This window comes from Erinaceus europaeus, chromosome 7, assembly GCF_950295315.1.
Source record: "Erinaceus europaeus chromosome 7, mEriEur2.1, whole genome shotgun sequence".
Classification (NCBI taxonomy): Eukaryota; Metazoa; Chordata; class Mammalia; order Eulipotyphla; family Erinaceidae; genus Erinaceus; species Erinaceus europaeus.
Window position 1 is genome coordinate 10,326,560 of NC_080168.1, and position 17,780 is coordinate 10,344,339.

Consider the following 17,780-nt stretch of genomic DNA (forward strand, 5'->3'; position numbering starts at 1 on the left):
ACATTTTATTTTTATTCTTCTAGGGGAGGCAGAAGTCATACAAATGCAAAGTGTCTGTATGTATTCCTTGAAGATAATAGAATGCAGAACACTCTCTGGATAAATGTCCTAACTGAAATATCTTCATCTAACTAGACAGTTTGACAGATTTATACTCTTTAAAACATTTTCAAAGATGTATTTATGAGCGAGAGCGAACCCAGAGCATCACTTTGATACTGAGATGCCAGGGATTAAACTGACGTTTGAGAGACCAACTACTTTATACATTGCACTACTGCTGTGTCACATTTCCCCTCTTTAAACATTATCATTTCCTACACAATGAGAGCTCAGGTAACCTTCCTGCTGCACATAAGTACCTGTGTGGCTGGGTACTTAAGCAACTGCTCCATCCTGAAATCTGAAAGGCTTCCTTAGGAACAGCAGAACCGAGGACTTCCTGATGAAGCCTGGACTTCTTTGTTTTGAAATTTACTTTTTTTTCTTTTTTTTAATATTTATTTTATTTACTTATTCCCTTTTGTTGCCCTTGTTGTTTTATTGTTGTAGTTACTATTGTTGTTGTCGTCGTTGTTGGATAGGACAGAGAGAAATGGAGAGAGGGAGGGGAAGACAGAGAGGAGGAGAGAAAGATAGACACCTGTAGACCTGCTTCACCGCCTGTGAAGCAACTCCCCTGCGGTGGGGAGCCGGGGTTCGAACCAGGATTCTTATGCCAGTCCTTGTGCTTTGCGCCACCTGCGCTTAAAGCGCTGCGCTACAGCCCGACTCCCCTGAAATTGACTTATTATTATCACACTCAATGTCAAGGAAAATACAGACCTTATCCTGAAAGATAATAAATGATCTAAAGTGACATCAGTTGTGTTCCTTATCCACAATTTCACTCTATGTTTGTGAATAAATAGCACGTGATCTTTTTCACTATTTACAGATACACTGCCAGCAGTGGATGGAGTTATCGTGACAAGGTTTACTGTGTACAAGGCAAGGATTACGCATGAAACTTGAAATCCAAGTATAAATTGACTTTCCATTACTGGAAATTGAATGAAACACATTTTCTTTTGTCTACCATTTATTATACACCTATCTTTATCATTTGTCATCTATAGTTATCTACTTTATCCCATCTCTCATCTATGCCCAAGTAATCAAAATTATCAAATAATTCTTCTTTGATACTTATTTGCAAATAATAGCTCTAAATTAGGTAGGGTGATACAGATTTAACTTTTTTAAAAAATTTTTTATTTAAGAAAGGATTAATGAACAAAAACATAAGGTAGGAGGGGTACAACTCCACACACACTTCCCACCACCCAATCCCCATAACCCACCCCCTACCATGATAGCCTTCCCCTTCTCTATCCCTCTGGGAATATGGACCCAGGGTCGTTGAGGGTTGCAGAAGGTAGAAGGTCTGGCTTCTGTAATTGCTTCCCCACTGAACATGGGTGTTGACTGGTAGGTCCATACTCCCAGTCTGCCTCTCTCTTTCCCTAGTAAGGTGTGTCTCTGGGGAAGCTGAGCTCCAGGACACATTGGTGGGGTCTTCAATCCAGGGAAGCCTGGCCAGCATCCTGGTGGCATCTGGAACCTGGTGATTGAAAAGAGAGTTAACATATGAAGCCAAACAATTTGATGAGCAATCATGGATCCCAAGCTTGGAATAGTGGAGAGGAAGTGTTAGGGAGGTACTCACTGCAAACTCTAGTGTACTTCTGCTTTCAGGTATATATTTTGCAGTAGTTTATGGATACGTGTGCACATAAGCTCTCTCTCACAGAAACTGGTGTATATCTAGGTTATGGGACTTTGTTAGAAAGTGAACTACCTGAAATGAAATTAGAGTGTACTATAAAAGGAAAGGTCTCACCCGAGTAATGAAGCTGAAGGGTTGTTATTCCACACGTGAAGTCTCTGGACACAGTCTGAGGTGAAGCATGTTGAGGTGGCAATCGTTGCGTTGGTTAGGTTGTGATCGGTGGATGCAATATTATTTGGTTTGGATTGGGAGATGCATACAGGAAAGTGGGCCCTATCCAAGGGTTCCAGGACTGGGGGAAGTAGGGGCTCTATAGTGGAGATGTGAGGTTCCTGCTGTCTTAGGGTTCAAAAAGACAATCGATAGTTAATGTTATCATCACATTATTTGTTAATTGGGTTAACTTTGAAAAGTCCCTTTGTTATGGTTTGCTGTACAGTATCCAGTATCTTGTATATAGCTGTGCTATTGGATGCTTCTAATCTACTTGGTCTAGGCTTTTGAGAGAGTCTGCATATCAAATACACAGCCTATATATTAAAAAGATTCAGTTTGTGTTTTAAGAAACTTTGAGACATACAATTGATTTTCCCCCTCTCATATTAATTAACTACTGATTTATATGTCTACATTTTGCTAGGAGTGTACATAAACACCATTCCCACCACCAAAGGACTGTGACCCATCCCTCCCGCCCACTCCTACCCCCCACTGGCCCAGGAAGCTGCATGTCTACCCCTCACCACAGGTAGGGCACTTTGGTGCCCTACTTACAATTTGATCAGGTCCTGCTTTTAGTTTCCCTTTCAGATCTTCTTAGCCAGCTTCTGTTGATGAGTGGGATCATGCCATACTCATCTTTATCTTTCTGACTTAGTTCACTTAACATAATTCCTTCTAGCTCTGTCCAAGATGGGTCAGAGAAGGTGGGTTCATTGTTTTTGATAGCTGCAAGATTTAACCTTTAAAAAATCTATTATTGGATAGAGACAGAGAAATTGAGAGGGGAGGGTACAGGTAGTGAGGAAGGGACACCTGCAGCTATAATTCACCACTTGTGAAGCTTTCTTCCTGCAGTTCGGGACCTGGGTCCTTGTGCACTGTCATGTGTGCACTTAACCAGGTGCACCACCTCCTGGTCCCCATAGCTTATTTAAGTAGCAGAATTCTAAACCAATAGCCACACCTTTCTATGGAAAGAAAAAATATGATATGTCCTTTGCACACATCCACATCGTGTGTGATGAAGAAAGAGAACAAGTGAAAATGTACACTAGACTTGTTAAGACTGGTGATGGATGCATGGAAAGTGGGGGTGGAGAAAAGTGCCCATGTTTCACGACTTTCGTACGATTACAATGAGCCTTACAGTTGTGCTTAACTCATAAAGAAAATCAAGTAAATTGGGGATGTCGATTCAGTGCTATAAAGGAAGAGCACAGCTTTCTGAGTATCTAAATAATCTGTCCTTAGGTATCACAAATTCAAAGAACACAGAAACAAAACCAGTGGCTCACCAAAGCAGCAGTTAGTACTACATTGTCTGTTGGAAGCACATTAAAAAAATGCAAAGTTTATAAGCTGGAGTAATCACATCAAATTCATAGAAGAATGTTCAAAGGCTTATGGTCACAAAGCAACTTTTACCAGGATTATTATTCACAGTGATTGAGTATAAAATTAGGAATACATATTTTAAATGATAGGAAATTGACTAGTGGTTACCTCATATCAAACCTGAAAGCCAATTTGGTTTTTTTAAATAGTTATTTATTATTTTGTAGGACAGAGTGAAACTGAGAGGAAGGCAGATAGAAAGAGAGTCAGAGAGACACATGAAACACTGCTCATGAAGCTTTTCCTTTGTAAAGAGGGCTGGAGGCTTGAACCCAGGTCTTTATGCATAGTAACATATGTGTTCAACTATGTATACCACTAACCGGCCCACCCCAATATAATTTTGTGTTTGACATCCAGAAGCATGAAATGGGCATAACGTAGGTCAAATTATCATTGAAAACCAGGCTAAAAGAAGTTTTGTTTACACATCCAAAATGGTTTTGTCTGTCTAATGAACCAGTACATTTTGAATTCTGCTTCCTGTATGAGACTTGGCTTTGAACAAGAGACAGGCATGTCTCAAACAACAGGAGTACTATTCAGTAGTCTCTAGGCAATTTTGTCATCCTGGATGAAATTTCTAAGAATCTGTGTATAGCTAAGCCGTACAGATGATTCTGTTGTGCACTAAAGCTGGGGAGTCATGGATTAGAAGACAAAGTTTAGAAAAGAGGCAGTGAGCTTTCTCTAGGTGAACATAGGGGCACCCTAAATACCACTTTCACATTCCCATTACATCTACACAACTACTACTCAGTGTTTCACGATGTCTGTTATGTATGTCAGTGATTTAAAATATTTCATTGTCTTTTCTTTCTTACAATCTATACAGCAAATCACTTTCTAACACTATTTCCTAGTGAAGAGAAGAAATACGAGTTTATTGCATACCACAAATGCCCTATCTTTTATGTAGTATATAATGTATGCTTGCTCATAAAATTTCTATAATTTTAAATTTTGGGTAAATTGGGTTGTACAGAATCCTTTATGTGCTATTTTATAACTGAAGATATATTCTCTGGGGAAATGATTTGTTTCTGGAATAGCATTTATCATTCGAGATAAAATGAAATAAAGATTATAAACAGCATAACCAGAGGAAAGTTGTTTTGACGAAATGTCATGCAATATTAATGCAGGTTCGTAAGGGATAATTTCTGTGAGCAGGAAAATAACATAAAATCACTCTCCAGTTGCACTTCCCGTTTATATTTTTCTGTTCACTGATTAGCTTCCACCCCCACAATGACTTTATATGAAGGATGTACAGCATGTTCTTTTCAAAAGAAAGACTCTGGTTCATGGGTGGAGACTCCTTGGAGCCGTGTTAAGATAAATCCTGTAGTTCATGGAAAGTGAGTTTTTTCTGATCTAGGGACAATATCTTCCATGAAAGGTATGGCCAAGTCTCACATCCAGTTGAAATTGACCAACTTAAGATTATACAGTCACTTGTACTTTTGTACCTTTGGGCTTTTTACTATATATATATATATATATGTATATATATATACATATATATATGTGTGTGTGTGTGTGTGTTATATGCTATTTGTACATATGTATATATATTGAGAGATAGCTATTAAAACATCACTCAGCTCTGACATATGTCATGCCCAGAAATAAACCCATTACTTTATGAACGCAAGCTCTGTGTTCTAACACGGAGATATTCCCCCACCATTAATTCCTTAATTTTTCTCACCAATACATTATTAATGCAAAAGTAGTCTTACAACCAGCCACCAGTACACATTTACTGAATTAATGAGTCAATTAATAGAATTGATATTATTTAACTAACTTGCATACCAACTATAATCTTGGGAGTCACACTTTAAGGGGGAGGAAAGGAGGTTTTATTTAAATATTGTAAAATAAAAGCTGCACCTATTATTTTTTGCCTTCTGCACGGCCACATTCAAGTCTTAAACAGTTAGGTGGTTTGTCTTTTTTCATAAACACTGAAGAGAAGCTTTAGCCATTTTTCAAGCAACCCCCCCCCCCACACACACACAGTAAAACATCTTTGTCCTGTAATATTACTTCTGGGGAAAACATTGTATATTCATAATGATTATGAAACTCACAGACAGAAATTCAGTAGATTGTTTCATCCATCTCCTTGATCACAGACACTGAGGTTTTTGTTTTTTCCTAAAAGCAAGCAAAGAAGATAGCAATATTTTAATCTTAATGTTCCCCTGACTATATTTCAGTTGTCTAGACGTGTCATGAATGGATGCCTTTGGAACAGAAATGATTCAAGGAAGCTAGACAACAGAAATATTTTAGAAAATACTAACCTCCTCCTTGAGACATTTACTAGCGGCACTTCTTCTTCTAGCGTTTGGCCCTTCTTCTGTAGCCAGTCAACAGCATCAGGTTGAGCCTGATGTAAAGTTTCGAGACCTCCTTAAAAAGATATCAGTAAAGTGAAACATAAAGCACACACACAGATAAGTAGGAGCCTCTGGATTAATCTCTCCAGGATCACTGAACCAACTACCTTACATGATGATCTCCAAACTAATCCATTTCCAATTGATTTCTGAGTTTTGAAATTCTTAGATAGGGGGTTAGAGGCAGATTTGCGTATTTTGCAAGATTTCATTTAAGAAAAGCAGCACAACACAAGTACCAGTAGATAACCTGCACTCACTCACTAGGTTGATAGGGTACTGAGAGAAAGAGTAGTGTTTCACTTCCCAGTTTCTGTCATAGCAAAGTTCCGCTCACTTGCACCATTGCCACCTCTTCCCTGTAGCCATCAGCCAGGGTCTTTCGATGCTGTGCATTCTTACTTTTGTCGAAGTTGATTCTGGCTCTCTGCTTAGAACCCAAGTACTTGCCATCTATGTTAGCCTTGAGAGAGATACTTTTACCTCACCTGTATGTTAACTTCCGGATTCAGTAAAAAAAAATTACTCAAGTCCTGGGCCCTTTGGAACATAGCTAATTGAAATAGACTTCCTAGATTCTTCTCACAGGATGACTCGTAATGTCACCCTAACTTTCAGTTCCTGTTTAATAAACTATTTTTTTCAGCTTTACATCTTACTGCCTTTTAGCCACCAAGTTGCAGATACTACTATGATTCCATCCTGACCTCCCTGGGCAAATGACTTTACCAAAGTGTCCTGGAACCATACCTCTTCAGAGCCCTATTGCACTAGGCAAAGATAGAAAGAGGTTAGGGGCTGGATCAACCTGCCAATGCCCAGCAGAGAAGCAATCACAGAAGCTAGAACTACCACCTTCTGCACCCCAAAAAGACTTTTGATCCATATGCCCAGAGGGATAAAGAATAGGGAAGGGATAAGGCAAGGAACTCTGGTGGTGGAAACTGTGTGGAATTGTACCCATGTTATCTTACAATCTTGTCAATCATTTTTAAATTACTAATAAAAAACATTTAAAAAATGAACAAAAGGCATATTTTCTTCTCCCCTCTTTCCTCCCGTGATGATGGATCACATGTATCAAGGTCTTATTATACCTTGGAGCTGTTAAGAATTGGTGCAGGGTTTATTGCATCAAAAGTATGGGATGGCCTTGGAGAACAGAGAGTGGTAATCATGACTGCAAGACCTACCAGTAGCACATGACTGTAGACCTACTGTAGACCTACTCGGCAGAGTCTTACAGGGAGGGTATTGTTTTTTCATTTAACCTCTGAATAGTTACAGCATATTTCCAAAGGCAGAAAAATCCTAATGAATAGCTGGCAGATGAATAAACTGACTTAATGATAAGCAATAGGAGTCAGATTCTCTGTTACTTTGTGATTCTCTTATCTACACCAGCTTGAAAAGCTGTGCTGTGGTTTCTGACACTCGTCTGATCTCATTCAATACAGGACACAGATTTCTTCTGTAAATCTGTTTACCCTCACAAGTTGTCCAGGAATTCCTGTAGAAACCTCTATAAAATGTCATGCTAAAATTGTCATGTTTTTCTTATTTAAGAATCCTTTGAATTCTCTAGCTGTGTACAAATATGTAAATTCAGTGACTTATGATATATTCACCTCCTTTTCATGTGTATTCAAGCTGAAAAAATAAATCTCAGCATTTTAAACTTATAAATAACTCATAGGTAGTGGGGGGGGGGAGAATGTGCTGATACTTCTGCAAGAAATAACCCCCAAGCCTCCAGATTTGTAGGTTTCCCCCATATCAACTAAGGAAATTAAAAATACCTAGATATTATGCCTTTAAACACAACAGAACAAATCACCCATGTATGGGATGCATTTTACAAATACAGAATGAAAAAAAAAAGTCTATGATTTTCCATTAAATTTGACTGCTGAATTTGAGACACCTCTTTGGCTATAAAAAGGAAATCACTGGGGTTAATAACAAGCCTCTGTTTTTACAATGTAGAAGAATGGCACTGAAGCAGCAGAGGTTTTTATCACTTTAAATTAGTTCCCTCCCCTTTCTCCCCCAAACTATCTCAACCCTCACTTCAGCACAGGCTAGAAGACTCCATTGGGAAAACAATATTATTAATACTGCTTGGTCTGGGAGAAGCAAAATTGTGAAGCAGGCAAAATTTTGTTCTGGGTTTGTCAGCAGCTCTTTTTCAGAAGCTTTTTCTCCCATCTGGGAATCTGTTACCTGCTGCCAGATTGTGAGGGTTAAATTATTTCTTCACCTTTTAATTGTCTTTTTAAAAAAAAAAAAAAAAAAGAGGCAGAGTGTAAGGGAAGGAGAGGATGAAGTTGGGGAGGAAGGTCAAGGAAGAAAGGAAAAACTAGAAAGAAATGATTTCATTTCTATCTTTAGTAAGATTCCATCCCACATTATGATACTTTCTCCAAATTATCACTGAGATTGTACACTCAGTGAATTATGAAAACAAAGAGCACAAAAGAAAAAGATTTGGCAGCTGTGCAGCAGACACATTAACCCAGGAAGTAGTATTCCTACAGCCATTCTTTCAAAGTCTCTACTTGAATTTGACTTCCTGGGATTGAACTGCTCTAATCTGTAATTTAAAAAGTACATTGTAACTTGTTCAGTTAGACTGGGCAGGGATGAAAGAATTGTTTTGTAAAAGTATTGGACTGATTGTGGTCTTCTTCTGACTGCAGAAACCAGCATTTATGACAGATGTGATGGCCCATAAGGATTCCATTAATGAATTTTCAAAGACAAAATCTAAGGAAATCTTAGTTTTGATAACTGAGGAAGAGCATTTGTTCTTTATTTCAGTGGGCTGATGGCCTAATGATTTTCTGAAAGTGCAGTCCCCTTGTCCCTCCTGGCAGCGACACAAGTGCTGACAGATATCTGGGTGCGCATTATCACTGCCAGGAGTGGAATAGGCAGTTGTCAGAAAACTCAGCCAGCCCTTTTCCATTGGCAGGCCTGGACCTTAATCAAGCAGAATTAAACACACAGTAAGCAAGAGAAAGGGAACCATCATAAAAAGGGTGCCCAAGGTTTTTGCTCGGAGCTGGGATGAACCGCGCTGTCGGCGGAGGCCGGGCAGCCGAGCTGGAGCCATGGCGAGCACAGTGGTAGCAGTTGGACTGACCATTGCAGCTGCAGGATTTGCAGGTCGCTATGTTTTGCAAGCCATGAAGCATGTGGAGCCTCAAGTAAAACAAGTTTTTCAAAGTCTACCGAAATCTGCCTTCAGTGGTGGCTATTACAGAGGTGGGTTTGAATCCAAAATGACAAAGCGGGAAGCAGCACTAATACTAGGTGTAAGCCCTACTGCCAACAAAGGGAAAATAAGAGAAGCTCATCGTCAAATCATGCTTTTAAATCACCCAGATAAAGGAGGATCTCCTTATATAGCAGCCAAAATCAATGAAGCTAAAGATCTACTAGAAGGTCAAGCTAAAAAATGAAGTACATGTGTGATAAAACTTAAATTCTTAATAGTTTATGCATATATATACCTTTTTTAAATAATAAAATGCCTCAATACTACAATTTTTAGTGACTAAGCAAAAAAAAAGGGTGCCCAACACTCCTCCCCCCCATCTTCCTCCCACTCCTCACACACACAAGGCTTGAACTCCTTGCTCTAGACTCTCAAACACAGATTCAGAAGAACTGCACACCATTCTACTTCTTTTAAAAAAATCTTCAGTATTATAATTAGTTGTGCAATTATTATGTAACACTGAGTGAGTTATTCTGTTAGGCACTGGCAATGCTTTATTTTTTTTTTTTTTTCCCTCCAGTGTTATTGCTGGGGCTCAGTGTGCCTGCGCTACAAATCCACTGCTCCTGGAGTCTATTTTTTCCCTTTTTGTTGCCCTTGTTGTTTATCGTTGTTGTTATTATGGTTATTGCTGTGATTGTTGTTGGATAGGACAGAGAGAAATTGAGAGAGGAGAGGAAGAAAGAGATGGGGAGAAAAAGACAGACACATGCATACCTGCTTTACCACCTGTGAAGTGAAACCCTCCCCCCCCACCCCCACCGCAGGTGGGGAGCCAGGAGCTTCATCCAGGATCCTTCCCCTGGTCCTTGTGCTTTGCACCTTGTTTGCTTAACCCAATGTGCTACCACCCAGCCCCCTGGCAATGCTTCTGAGTGAAATTCTCCTATAACTTCATGCAGGTAGAGTTGATTTCACAATCTGTACATTTAAATCTGTGTAGATTAAATGCTGTGTGAATAGTTTTGAGTTTTTCATAATGTCTCTTCTCATTTCCTTGCCACCTGTACTTCTGTAACCATTCTAAGGCCTAACATGGGAAGTAAGTGAAGGAATTGAGGAATTCATCAGTTAGGAGTATATCTGTACTTTTATTTTTAAGCAGGGAAATTATTACTAAAATGATCATAGTCATCAGCAGATTAGTTATGAATAAAAGGTTTTGACTGAAGCATGTAAATTATTCTAAGAACAAACACGTTTGAAACTTTTTAATCTAACAAATTTCTAGTAAGTATGCATATTGTACATAATTGATGACTTTGTAGTCTCAAACTACACCACTTCTTTGTGTTTTCTCCTCTGAAAAACAAAATTAGGATAGGTGTTCTCTTAGATATTTTTCAAATCCAGTTTTCTGACTATATTAATGATTATGAACCTAATCTTATATATAGTTTTTCAGGAGTTATTTATTATTTACATATTACCTGGAATTATTTTAATGAAAAGTGAAGTTTTTACAATATTTAGCCTTAACAAGTCTAAAATTTTGATGTTCTATCCAGATGGTACCAAAGCGAAAGTGGAATGAATCTCTCAAAATTCCACAGCTCCTCAATAAAAACTGTACTAAGTATTCAAGAACTTATAAAAATCTCCCATTAATAGACCTGCCTTATGAGAATTATGAAAAGAGTGATACAGAAAAGCAAAGAAAAGCAAAGGCCATTTAACATTCAACAAGGAGCTAGATACACAGAAAAACAGACACAGAAACGCAGACTGTACAGTGAAATACAATGCAACAGAATACGAAAGGAGGATGAAAATGGTAGAAATCACTCAAGCCAAGGATGGTAACAGAGTCCAGTTTAATACTTTTTAGAACTGTCATCTTCATATCAACTCAGGTAGACTTTTTTTTGACAAAAAAATTAACAGAAGGACATGCATTATATAATTATACAGCTTCAACAAGAAGCTATAGTGGTCATTAATACGTGTACAACTCATATATGGTCTCCAAAGCACACAAAATAAATGCCACTGATCTAAACGGGCAGCTATGCTGACACCAGCACAGTTTTCGAAGGTGATTGCAACACACCCTTCTCAACAGGAAGCAGGTTGCTGGGACAGAAAATCAACAGGAAGTAAAGGCCTTGCATGCAGTCATATGTGAGCAGATCAATACTGGGCGTTCTATCCCTAAATAATTGAGTGCACATTCTTCTCAGGTGCACAGAGAATAATTCTTGGGGACTGATCATGAATTGGGACACAACTATATATGTGAATAGTGAAATCATTAAAAGCATTGTCTTGGCTCATGATGGTATGAGACTAGAAAACAACCAGACATCAGTTGGTATAGGGAAAAGGAGGAACACAGAACTTTGGTGTGGAACTATACCCCTGTAATTTCACTATCTTGTAACCTTCCATTCAATGACTAATAAAAATTTTAGAAGATATCAAACATAGGAAAATAAAAAGAAAAAACCTACAATTATGAATAACACATGGGCTCGTGGAAAAAAATCAAAAAATAAATTAAAGATTATCTAGAAAACAGTAGTCCAGGATATGGTGTAGTGGACAGACTTTGAGACTTGAACTCCAGAGTTTAGTCCTCAGCATTGCGTGTACTAGAGTGACTCTAGGATGCTTGCTCTCTCTCTCTCTCCATAAATGAAAACATAACTAATTCTTTAAAAGAAAGCATTTGCTGTTTAGAGATTGGGGAGATACTCCGCACATTATATGCTGTACTTGTATCTCTGATATATCAAAGGTCCCTGGTTCATTTATTTCCTCAAAACACCATAAACTGGAGCTGAACAGTGTTCTTTCCCTCTCTCTCTCTCTCTCTCTCTCCCTCTCTCTCAATGAATCTTTAAAAAGGGGGAAAAAGAGTGTTTAGTTTTTGAATTGTAAAATAATGAACACATTCATTTTCTAATTTCAAAGATCAACATTTTAAAAATCTTTCACTGTAGGTAGGGGTGGATAGCATTATGGTTATGCAAAGAGACTCAAAGTTTCAGGTTCAATCCCCTGCACCACCAACAGCCAAAGCTGAGCAGCGATTTAGGGAGGGGGGAATTTCATTGCAACCCTGTGATTCAACTGAACTACACATCTCTAAAAGAACACAAATATTGACTTTAGCAGTTACACATCTATCCTTATTTTAGAATATTCCAGGTAGTAGCCCGAGAAAGAAGAAAATTACATAAACAATATCATGTCTAGTTTGCTGAGTTGATTAGAAAATAAAAGTTGTTGCTGGTTGAGGGATCAGCTTAATCCCTTAGTGGTTCTTCAGTTAAGATCGGTTCCTGCGCTTCAGGCCGCCTGCCCAGACAAGCCCCAGACAGCCTCTTGACAATACCATAATCTTGTTCTTAATTGGAGTCAAGTGACAGCATGACTGGTTCAGTGACTTCCAAGTTCACCATAGAAGAGCGAGCCCCTGGGGTCAGGCGGTGGCGCAGTGGGTTAAGTGCACGTGGCGCAAAGCGCAGGGACCGGCTTGAGGATCCCGGTTCGAGCCCCCAGCTCCCCACCTGCAGGGAAGTCGCTTCACAGGCGGTGAAGCAGGTCTGCAGGTGTCTATCTTTCTCTCCCCCTCTTTGTCTTCCCCTCCTTTCTCCATTTCTCTCTGTCCTATCCAACAACGAACAACATCAACAATGGTAATAATAATAACCACAAAGAGGCTACAACAAGGGCAACAAAAGGGGGAATAGATGGCCTCCAGGAGCGGTGGGTTCATGGTGCAGGCACCGAGCCCAGCAATAACCCTGGAGGAAAAAAAAGGAGAAGGAGAAGGAGAAGGAGAAGAAGAGGAAGAGGAAGAGGAAGAGGAAGAGGAAGAAGAAGAAGAAGAAGAAGAAGAAGAAGAAGAAGAAGAAGAAGAAGAAGAAGAAGAAGAAAGAGCCCCCTGCACATTAGGGATGAAAATCATCAAGGGCTTCATACCTGAAGAGAAGCAGCATCTTCCAAAGACCTGGCTTATTTCTGAAATATTTCCCCAATGTATTCAGTGTCAATTCATCTTTATAAGTTGTTTTGCCAATGTTTAAAGCCAATTTACTTATTAGAGAAGTCCCTGACCAACCTGATTTTCACCAACTGGCTTGTAAGTTTGTTCTTAGACTGCCTTACCTAAGTCCATCATCAAATACAGTCAAGAGAGGATAAAAGTAGGTACTATTTTGATTGCAAACTGAGATCATTTTTGTTGAACAATGGAATTTATTGGAAAAATCTTTCTGGGTTATAGAAAAGTCTCTCTTCTAAAAATACATTTTCCTTATATTAATTTATATTTTCAAAGTCAAGTAGAGTGTCCATAGGACATTGTTTTCCAAATAAATTAAAAACTAAAAGCTTGGGGAGGGGAGAAAAATGAAAAAATAAACAAGATCATACTGAAAATGGGGAATTAAAAGAACAATTGCACTGGCTTGATTATACAGTAGTGTGTGTTGGAATTTAACACTAAGTTACAGAATTGGGAAGGAAAAATGAAAGCAAATAAATATAACAAAGAGTCTAGACCATGCTAGAATTCTGTGAAAATTTTGTATATATTGACTATAGAATTTTTTTCTTTATTAGGGTTATTAATGGTTTACAGTCAACAGTAAAATACAATAGTTTGTACATGTATAACGTTTCTCAGTTTTCCACATAAAAATACAACCCCCACTAGGGTCCTCCTTTGCTGACTATAGATTTTTTAAAAACTAGTGCAAATGGATGTATCTGCATGCTAATATTGATGTGATTGACTGGTCACTTATTTATTTATATTTAATATCTGTTTTCTTTTATGGCCAAAGGGGTTATCACTGGAGCTCTGTGCCAGCATAATAAACCCACTACCACACTAGCCATTTTTTTTCTTTAAAAAAATTGATGAGAGAAAAATGAGAGTGCAGGGGAAGATAGGGAAAGAGAGAGAGAGAGAGACTTTCAGCACTGTCTCACTCCTCATGAAGCTTCCTTCCTGCAGGTCAGAACCAGGGGTTTAACCAGGGTCCATGCACATGGTAATTGGTGTGTTCAACTAAGTGCACCACTGCCTGACACCTGGTAGTTACTAAAAAAGAAAAGTATGACAACACAAAAACAAACAAACAACAACAACAACAAAACCCAAAATTAAAATAAAAGGAAACAAATCATTAGAAAAATTCTTAAGGGTGTTACAAAGTTCGAGGATCATGGTTCAAGCCCTCATTCCCCACCTACAGAAGGGAAAATTTACAAGCAAAGAAGCAAGGCTGCAGGTGTCTCTATCTCTCCCTCTCCCTTTCTACATTCCCTTTCCCTCTCAATTTCACTCTGTCCTATCAAGTATAATAAATAAAATTGAGTTAAAGATTATATAGAATTAATTCTCACAAGCATTGGAAAAAATGAGAGGAAAGAATTCGCTTAAAATGGCATTTTAAAATAAGTGTGAGGTGCGTTATAAACAAATCTAACTCACCTCCAAAATATATTTCTTAAAATAAATCCAGGGAGTTGGGCGGTGGCACAGCAGGTTAAGCACACATGGTACAAAGCGCAAGGACTGGCTTAAGGACCCCAGTTCGAGCCCCCAGCTCTCCAACTGCCGGGGAGTCGCTTTACAAGCGGTGAAGCAGGTCTGCAGGTGTTTGTCTTTCCTCCTCTCTGTCTTCCCCTCCTCTCTCCGTTTCTCTCTCTCCTATCCAACAACAATGACATCAATAACAACAAAAATAACCACAACAATGTTAAACAACTAGGGCAACAAAAGGGAAAATAAATAAATATTTTAAAAAATGAAAAAAACTAAACTATTCTGAAAGATGTTATTTTTTTTCTTTCTTTTTATAAATCTTGGGCTATGTATATAACTAAAATGATAAGACACAAAGACATTTATAAAGCTGACTACTTCAGAATAAATCACAGTGAGGCCGGTGGTAGGGCTTCCAGCAGAATGCACAGGCTGCTCTGCATTCGAGCCCCTGATCCCCACCTACAAGGGAGACATTTCATAAGTGGTGGAGCAGTATTACAGGAGTCTCTCTCTCTCTCTCATCTCAATTTACTTTATATCTATCAGAAATGAAAAAATGTTGGACACCAGGAACAGTGAAGTTATGGTGTCAGCACTGAGCCCTAGTGAAAACACACACACTCTCTCTCTCTCCTTTCTTTCACACACACATACACACACACACACACACACACACACACACACACACACACACACACACACACACACCAAGATAGTTTGCCTTGATAGTACACCGTCACTGAACTTTAACTATTGGAGTTTTTACCCTAATAGTCCCTCATTTTGACCAGCCCCGAGAGTTTCTGGTCTTGTTCCTACTCTTAGTGTTTTGATGAGCGGTGCACCTATAGGAGACATCTAGAGTTACTGTCAAGGATCAGTGCTCTTTGCTGGAAAGCTAAAGTCAGAGGTACAAAGAAGGGTGAGAGGATAACAGTTCAATGCATCCAACAAATGAAGGGATGGTAAATGTAAGTCTCTAAAATCTATCTAGCTCTTAGATTGGGGTCTTAGGGTTTTATAGGGATAGAAATGGGGCTTGCAAATGAGTTAACATGCTGGTAAGGGCAAAACCATTCAGTTGCTAGTTAATCTCTTTGGCACCAGCGGCAGGTGTGTTCAGTCTGATCTAATCCATTAAAAGCAAATCGAATATAAAATTACAGTGCAAGGCTCGCATTTAGAGGTCTTCATGCAGGGGATGAAAGATTTTCCCCAAGGACATTTCCTTTATATTTCCACTCTCCATCTATAACTGATATGTGACGGATCAGACACACTTACATAGATACCAAAATATTCTTGTCTACCTGTTACAGGAAAAGTAAAGGTTGCTTAGGAAATCACAAAATAGGGGCTGGGCCATGGCACACCAGGTTAAACATACACAGTAGGAAGTGCAAAGACCCAGGCAGGGATCCAGGTTCGAGCCCCGGCTCCCCACCTGCAGGGGACTCGTTTCACAAGCAGTGAAGCAGATTTGCAGGTGCCTCCCTTTCTCTTTCTCTCTCTTCCTTTCCCACCCCTTTTAATTTCTCTCTGTTCTACCCAATAAAATGGAAAAAAATGACCATCAGGAATAGCCACCACTGAGCCACCACAGGGATAACCCTGAAGGCAAATAAATAAAATAAAATAAAATAAAAATAAAACCACAAAGTGAAGGTCATGGTGACATAACAAAGTAAAGATAGAAAACAAACAGACAAAAAAATGAAGACATTACCTAGTTAAGATTAGTGGCACCAGGACTTTCTGTTTCAGTGAGAGAGAGAGGAGAGCACAAGAGAAGAGAGTGTAATTTCACTTCTAAAATCATATGATATTGTAAACTAATGTTAATTCAGTAATAAATAAATACAAATTAAAATGGAGCCTCTCCTCCTCAGTTAAACTAGAAATGTCTGGCTTTATGTAGGTCACTCTTCTTCCACAGAAAGAACAACAATGAAAGCAACTGCATATTCTAGCTAAGACTTAGATTCTGGTTTACTTGTCTATTTAAGATGTTCCAAGGCACTTAAATTAAACTGATTTAAAATTCTTTAAAAAAAATATTTATTTATTTATTCCCTTCTATTACCCTTGTTTTATTGTTGTAGTTTTGTTATTGATGTCATTGTGTTGGATAAGACAGAGAGAAATGGAGAGAGGAGGGGAAGACAGAAAGGGGGAGAGAAAGACAGACACCTGCAGACCTGCTTCACCACCTGTGAAGCGACTCCCCTGCAGGTGGGGAGCCGGGGACTCGAACCGGGATCCTTATGCCAGTCCTTGCGCTTTGCACCATGTGTGCTTCTTAACCCGCTGCGCTACCACCCAACTCCCTTGATTTAAAATTCTAAAAGGAAACTGAAATAATAATAATGGGTTGGGGGCAGTGTGAGAGGAGAAGGGAGCAATTGCTTTGAGTTGTCAAACTTCTCATTTCCTTCCTAGTAAGCGCAGTTATGTCCCAGCATACACAACTCCTGCCTTCATCTCAGTCAGGATGAGGACAGGTAAGTAAATTCACAACTGAATTATTCTACTCAGAGAGCTTGAGAACTTTAAAGAGATGAAGAAGGAAGATGGAAATATTGGTTGTCATATCATTCTCCTAATGAGCCCAATATACTTTTAGTAAAGCCTACAGCATAATTTTTATCAACTTTTTCCTAAGGTATTATTATTATCTTTTGGGAAAAAGTACTTGCTATACAAAATGCCTTGTAAATCCAACAGTTTCTATGCTGCCAGAATATTATTACTTTTTTTTTCTTTTTTTTTTTATTTAAGAAAGGATTAATTAACAAAACCATAGGGTAGGAGGGGTACAACTCCACACAATTCCCACCGCCCAATCTCCATATCCCACCCCCTCCCCCGATAGCTTTCCCATTCTCTATCCCTCTGGGAGCATGGACCCAGGGTCACTGAGGGTTGCAGAAGGTAGAAGGTCTGGCTTCTGTAATTGCTTCCCCACTGAACATGGGCGTTGACTGGTCGGTCCATACTCCCAGTCTGCCTCTCTCTCTCCCTAGTAGGGTGGGTCTCTGGGGAAGCTGAGCTCCAGGACATATTGGTGGGGTCTTCAATCCAGGGAAGTCTGGCCGGCATCCTGATGACACCTGGAACCTGGTGATTGAAAAGAGAGTTAACATACAAAGCCAAACAAATTGTTGAGCAATCATGGACCCAAAGCTTGGAAAAGTG

At 39.1% G+C, this 17,780-nt stretch overlaps 1 protein-coding gene across 1 annotated transcript; it reads left to right on the forward strand.

The window, feature by feature from the left end:
* The first annotated feature begins 8,861 nt into the window (after positions 1–8,861).
* Positions 8,862–9,358, forward strand: LOC103110177 (mitochondrial import inner membrane translocase subunit TIM14-like). Its single transcript, XM_060193417.1, has one exon. The coding sequence runs from the start codon at positions 8,913–8,915 to the stop codon at positions 9,261–9,263; it is 351 nt and encodes a 116-aa protein (XP_060049400.1). The 5' UTR covers positions 8,862–8,912; the 3' UTR covers positions 9,264–9,358.
* Positions 9,359–17,780: the final 8,422 nt, after the last annotated feature.

What these genes read in the sequence shown, in the direction of transcription:
- LOC103110177 (XM_060193417.1), top strand. Translation starts at nt 8,913, where the DNA reads ATGGCGAGCACAGTGGTAGCAGTTGGACTGACCATTGCAGCTGCAGGA.